A 6,732-nucleotide genomic window follows, 5' to 3' on the forward strand; every position below is an offset into this window, starting at 1 on the left:
GTACTTACCACACTAAAAGTTTTCTGATCCAGTTCTTCAGATTCTTCCGATATAGGAACTGGTTCGCTAGTTGCAGTAATATGAACTGGAGTATCCAACAATGGAATTTTTTTAGTTTTGTCTTTATTTTCAGATTTAATTTCATTTACCTAAGAACAAGATCCAAATTATTTAAGTAGACCTTATTTTGACTCTGGAATTTTTCTATAATATATGACAATCCCTGTAATTACTGCATTCTCTTCAATAATAATAAAAACTATGCTGACATTCAATGACAGTATATTTTACTTTTTATGTGGAATGGAAAAGGTATGGAAGAATTTCTTGCACACACTTGTATTCTCAGTCTAACTAATATACGTATCACTGAAGATGTCATTTCCCATATCAAATGCCTTTCTTCGTAGTTTCAGGTAGTGAAACTTCAAATGATGTAAAAGACTTCAATAAAATGGCAACTGATCAGATCCAGAATGCCTTTTAGTTTCAAAATCATTCACATAAACCTAGTGGCCTTTTCTAGTGCTACATAAGATAAGTAAACCTAGTTACCTTATCTTCCTTTACTTCTTTTTCTCTCTGTGTGGATTCTTTTACTTTGTTTTCTCTCTTTTCTTTAGTATCTTTTTCTTTTAGTTCTTTCTTATCATCTTTTTCTTTTTTCTCCCTTTTCAAATCCCTCTTATTTTCCTTGTCTTTTGTCTCTCTTTTCTCTTCAGCTTCCTTCTTTATACCAATATCTGGCTCAGGCTTCTCTTCATTTTCTTTTTCTGCTTTAATTTTTTTATGTTGATGTTTCAGTGAAACAATCTCATCCTGCAATACGCAAGCATATGTGTCACATCAAACTGAATTTCTACCTATACAACTTTTGTAACTGTCAGATGAAAACATACTTTTATCTGTGCATTTTTTTATTTTTGCACATAGATTTAACACCTATGAAATAGAACTGAATGCAGCTGTAAAGAAAGATTAGAACTATTCACTCACTTCCTTACGTGACAAAATACTGATGTGATAGCGGAGTGGGAAATTATGTCCACTTAACTTAGAATTAACTGAATTCTGTCCCTCTGAAAGGTAGTTAGGCATTGAAGATGTAAAAACTGTAAGGAAGTAGGTCTCGCAAAACTGAGCTGATTGGTCAGGACACTCAAGTGACGGGGATGTTAGAAGACCTCTGTTCTAGTCAGCTTTGTCCTGGTGACTTTTTATCAATCCTGTATTAAACATTCACAGGAGAAGGTAACAGTCCCAACTTTGTTTTCTAGAGGCATTCTTTTTATTATGCTAAAGCCAAGTCTTCGTCATAAACTGACTGATAGATGCCCATTTAATTATTTGAAGGTGAACAAAATACCACTCCACTGGTCTTTATAATATTCACTTGTAAGTTTTGAGATGGACACTCAAATCCTTTCAGACACAGAAAAATACTCCAATATGTAACAAAAGTAAAAAGTACAGGTGCAAGAATCATTATCGTCTTTGCATGTATTTGAGCACACCCTGGAAAGGCATACAGAGAATCCACTGCAGAAGAACCAATGAAAGAATGCCTAATACATGAACCCAAATAATGAGGTATCATGTATTCAGCCCAACCAGGACTTCAGTATTTAGGTATCATTGAAAAACATAGTGGAAAATCCCAGCAAAAATCCAATTACTTCAAGAGTTTCATGAATGTTCAAGCAGTTAACCATGGAAATTTTGAATATTGGACACAGTGTAGCAGCTATGTAGCTACAGCCAACTGTTCAGGTGATGAAAGCGCATTCTTGTATATAGCCCCCTTTTGGAAGTGTCATTGTTCAAAAATAAAGTGATGAATATCTGTTATTAAATACACAAAAGGGAACAGCATTCTAGGCACTTTCTCTAGATAACAAGTCAATCAACTGACAGGCAGTGTATTCTGTTTCAAGTGAAGATGAAATCTAACAGTTATTTAAGCAGTCTGAACACTGTATTTGCTTAGTTTTAGGATTCAGTTGTCCATATTAATTTACCAGGAACTGTGACAACACTTACAGTTCTGAGTCCTACATTCCAGACAAATTATTGTCTCTACTAACATAAGCCCATCTACCTTCATATTTTTCTGACATTACATTTTATTTTTCATAGTACAACTTAAGTACATACAGGAATGTTGTAGTTAAAAATGACTATATTTTAGATGCACCCTGGTTCTTCTAAGGCTGACTGAGTTTTAACTAAGTATTTTTTCCTTTAGAGTGAGCTGATAATTACAATGGTTTGCAATAGTTTAAAATAGTTATGTAAGACATATTAATTTGGTTTATTTTAAACCAAGTTGGAAGTATTTTAATGATACATATGGATTTGCACTGATTTTATTACTCGAAAGTAGTTGTAATAAATTATGTGTGACATGATCTTAAAGTTTACCTAAATTTTTATCTCTAGTGGTTTCTGTTGCGTGGTGTTAGAAACAAAGATACAACAAAGGCAGAGGCCTGAAGGAACACATCAGAAATAACACAACACAAGGTTAAACAGTCATAAGAGAAAGCTACACAGGAGCTTTTAAATGCAAGTGTTGATATATCATTTATTCATGTTGCTCATTCTAATTGATCTTGATGTTTTCTTCCTGAGCCTGAATAAAATATTTCACCTGAACAATCACTATCAGTAGTTATAACGTTATCCAAAAATAACAGTTTTATAATTCATGTTACATTAGGTCCAGCAAATACAATGCCGAAGACTTTACAGAATGCTGAAACTGAGCAATGCCACTTACAATTAGACCACAACTTTTTTTAATAATATAATCCAGAAAACTGCTAATAATTCCTCAGTTACTGGCTTATTAAATTAATACAGCTACAGTCTTCCATGAGTTTGTACTGAAACAACATCCTTTTCCTGTGGCCACTACAATTGATGACATTCAGGTGCTTCAATTTTATTAAGTCAAGCAGAAGATAAAATAGAAATTGATACTAATAGGAAGAACTGAACAGCCATCTTTACCATATGAAAGATATTTACCTTATTATCCTCATCTTCATCAGATTTTTCCAAGGGTTGTGGTGAAGAATCACTTTTCAATTCTTCTTTTATTTTTGCAGCCTTTATCACCTTATGCTTCTTAGCTCTTGTTTTCCTCCTCTTTGAATTGCCCTGAATGCAAATTGGTCTCTTTAATATGTCAACTGACAAGCATCTTTGCACCACAATTACAAAAAAGATTCGTTTTTAGGGATCACTTTGTTTTTTTTATTGTCACTTTTCTCCGGACTGAAAACAAAGCAGTGGAACAGCAGACAATACATAAAAATAATGAGAATAAACACAACAGAAAACTCAAAATTGATTTATTGAATTAGTGTCATGTAATAAGATTAGCAATGCAGAGTAATATTACAAACAAAAAAAACGAGCAGAACTAAAAAAAAAAAAGCATCAGCTGATATGCCCGTTAAGTCTCATTTCATCTCACTAATGAATGCCAAATCTTACTTACTGCACCAGCAAGTCTTTGCGCCTCCTTCCTTGCAAGGTCCTTATTCAGTAATTTAATGAGGTAGTCTGCACGGGTCTGTAACTGCTTCGCCTGGGGTTTCTTATCTGGATCATCAGGCAAAATCTGAGGAGAACAATGGTAGTATCACAGCTATAAGTACATATTATCAAGTTTGGAAGATGCTAGCTTGGATCATACAGAACACAAAAAGCTGCATAAAAGAAGGTTAAAAACAATCCACTTCAACTATACCTAGTAAATACGCCAGTACGCTTAAAGCATATGAGAATTTCTTAAGTGTTTCCATTTCTCTCCAATCATGCAGCCAATACAGAGTCTTGAAAATTGCCTCTAAGTTTAAAACAAACTCAAGAAACCAGCTTCTGATATCTGTTTGTACTCTGATAGTTTATCTAAATAATCCTGAGCTCCTGTACCAGTCATCCACAGCACTCCTGGCTCTGCCCCATTCATCTTCTAAATGCCAAACTCACTATAGTGTATGCAGATGCCAAAAATATACATGGGTGGTTTCAAAACACAGGCAAATTAATGAAAGGCAGGAGTAGGAATCAATATTAAATAAATTTGGACACAACCCTGGCTCTTCAAATCACAAAGCTATGGATGTAAGCTTTGTGAAAAGGACAACTTCACCTTAGTTTTTTTATCAATACAATACATGCTCCTTACTACTGCTAAGGAGTACTATTTGTAGTACAGCTATTCTCATATTGAGAGTGAAAGACAGTTTCAAGTGCAGAATCTTGTCGATTAAGGGGAAAAACTTTTAGTGGAAAACTAAAATTCTGACTAAATAAAATCAAATCTCTAGGAAAAAGCTCCCTTCCAAAAGTTAAAGAATACAACATGAACAAAACTAGAACATCTAAAATAGAGAAGGAAAAGATTAAAAAGAAAATTCAAATGACAGAAGTCCAGCTACATGGAAATATGGAAACGTAATTGACTGCAAGAAGGCATGTATCAACCATATAACCCATGACCTTAAGATCTAATAATTTATCACAAGAAGGATACTAAGAAAAACAACTATACATATTATTGTCCCTGCATACATGCAGAGACATATGTCTCTACATTTAAATTATCACAAAAAAAGCTCTTTCAGTAACTGTTCTTAGTAGAATTATTACCTAGACAGAAAGCATTCTTGATGAAATGTTGTAGATGATGACATACCTTCTGTGTCAAACTAAGATCAGGATCCATTTTTATCATTTCCCAGCTGCCGTAACCATATTCATAGATGCCTATTAGCAGATTGGAATCATCTTCCTTACCCCAATCTATATCAAAATGAGCCGCCTTGGTGTGGCATGGGATAACATATCTAGCAGAAATAATTACAAAGACAAGTAAGTGATTTTTACTTCTGAAACTTAGCAAGGGGGAGGGAACACACTAAATATGATATAACTAGATTTCTCTGCTAAGATGCTGACATATTTAGGAAATAAATCCAAACATTTATTGTCACATTTCCTTAACATTTCTACAAAGTTTTTATTGAAATCAGTACTGAAACATGTTTTAAAGTTCATCATGACTACAATATGAAGAAGAGACATCTGCCTGTAGCCATGAGCTGCATCACAGAGTTGGCTCACCATGAATAAAAGCGTAACTCATCATGCAAATATAACTGCAAACTAAGTGGACAGTGTAAGGATTGTGATATACAAGCTGGTAAGAGAAAAAGTTCAGAGGGTAGAAACCACCACTGCTGTGCTTTTACAGATGTTACCTTCCCCTGAAGCAGACACAACACATACAGCAGCTCCTCAACAAGCCTGAATTCTTGTCCTGATTATTAGTAGTAACTGAACACAGTTCCCAGTCAATACCACTGAGAAGCCAAAGCTGGTACTGGCTTTTAGACCAAGAAAAAAAAGAATGAAGGCGGCATGTGGAGCATGTTACTGCTGCTGGTCCTTACAACGGAATAGAGGGACAATTCCGTCACAGCATGCTTCATCTGAAAACAGCTAATAAAACTTGAAAAAATTTCTACATTACTTCCTTTAAAAAAAAAATCCGATACCTTTTTCTTTCTTCTGGATCTGAAGGAATGGATTTGTGCAATGGTGCCAACTCTTCTTCATGAGAGATGACTAGTTTTGCATTCACCTGCACTCCTGAGATTCGGAATGTTGGGCCTTTAACTTTCCCAAGTCTACCTCCTTAAAATGAATGACAAAGCTATTAAAATATTTACCTTTACAAACACCCTACAGAAAAACGTAAAGAAAACAAGTAAGATTGATGCTACAGCAGCAAACTTTCAATTACCCAAATGACCTTTTCCTTAACCTAATGCCTGAATGAAGCTCCAGAATCAAAAGGTCAACCAGATAGTGAAAGATCACTTTCAAATTCCCCAGTAAAGCAAAAATATCCTGCGCTCTCCATTGACAATTCACACATAAAGGGAAAATAAGTCATCTTAGTATAATTGTTTTTTACAATCACCCAATATTTTTGTTTATATTTCCCCCAACAAAAACTATCTTCTGTTATGATCAGAGTGCAAGAGTAATTTAATTCAGACTGCTTTACATTTCTGATTGCCCTGCAAGTCCGTTGAACACACTGTACCTGCTCTTTCTTGTCCAGATGAATTGTCCTTTAAAGCTTTAATGCACCCATTATGTACCAGCTCTCCCAAACGTCTGAGATCTGTCTCTGATTTATCAACTAGCTCAGCATCTCTAGCTACAGCATCTAATCTGTAATAAATAAAGACATGTAAAATACGAGTAAATACAAATAAACAAATACAAATTTCTCTAGCTCTGAAACTTTAGTATTATGAATGACTCCTTCAGACTTCGACACTAAAGAAATGATCAGGTAAGCTATCAGTTACCTCCACTTGATATGCTCTGCACAACTTTAATTACAAAAAAAAAGGTGATATAGGTCTCTGAGGACAACAAAACAAGAACTGTAAAGGACTCTAATCCTACAGTGCTGAGTTAAATTACTGTACATTTCTTTAAAATAGGAATCATTACATAAAATGTTTATACATTCTATATTTAAGGAAAACAACGATGGGAAGTTTTTAAAATACTGAGTAATAGAGAAGGTTTAAAAATTAGAACTGACAAGGAAAACGCAAAACAAACTTTCACAGTCACAGTGATAAACTGATGGGCCTTCAACAGGCTGAGTGGTTGTAAATAATGAAGACATGGAATCAC

The 6,732-nt window shown here is 34.5% G+C and overlaps 1 protein-coding gene across 1 annotated transcript in view; it reads right to left on the minus strand.

Annotated features, from left to right (window-relative positions):
- Positions 1–6,255, minus strand: part of LOC104494687 (chromodomain-helicase-DNA-binding protein 1-like) — a gene marked incomplete at both ends in the record, with an annotated part of 9,375 nt that extends 3,120 nt beyond the window's left edge. Inside the window, 8 exons of the mRNA XM_010137551.1 lie at positions 9–149; positions 556–819; positions 997–999; positions 3,031–3,162; positions 3,506–3,628; positions 4,709–4,859; positions 5,571–5,706; positions 6,125–6,255. Of these exons, the coding sequence (XP_010135853.1) occupies positions 9–149; positions 556–819; positions 997–999; positions 3,031–3,162; positions 3,506–3,628; positions 4,709–4,859; positions 5,571–5,706; positions 6,125–6,255 (1,081 nt within the window). The remainder of the gene's footprint in view (positions 1–8; positions 150–555; positions 820–996; positions 1,000–3,030; positions 3,163–3,505; positions 3,629–4,708; positions 4,860–5,570; positions 5,707–6,124) is intronic.
- Between the last annotated feature and the right edge of the window lie 477 nt (positions 6,256–6,732).

Source organism: Buceros rhinoceros, unplaced genomic scaffold (genome assembly GCF_000710305.1).
Source record: "Buceros rhinoceros silvestris isolate BGI_N320 unplaced genomic scaffold, ASM71030v1 scaffold11486, whole genome shotgun sequence".
NCBI classification, from domain to species: domain Eukaryota; kingdom Metazoa; phylum Chordata; class Aves; order Bucerotiformes; family Bucerotidae; genus Buceros; species Buceros rhinoceros.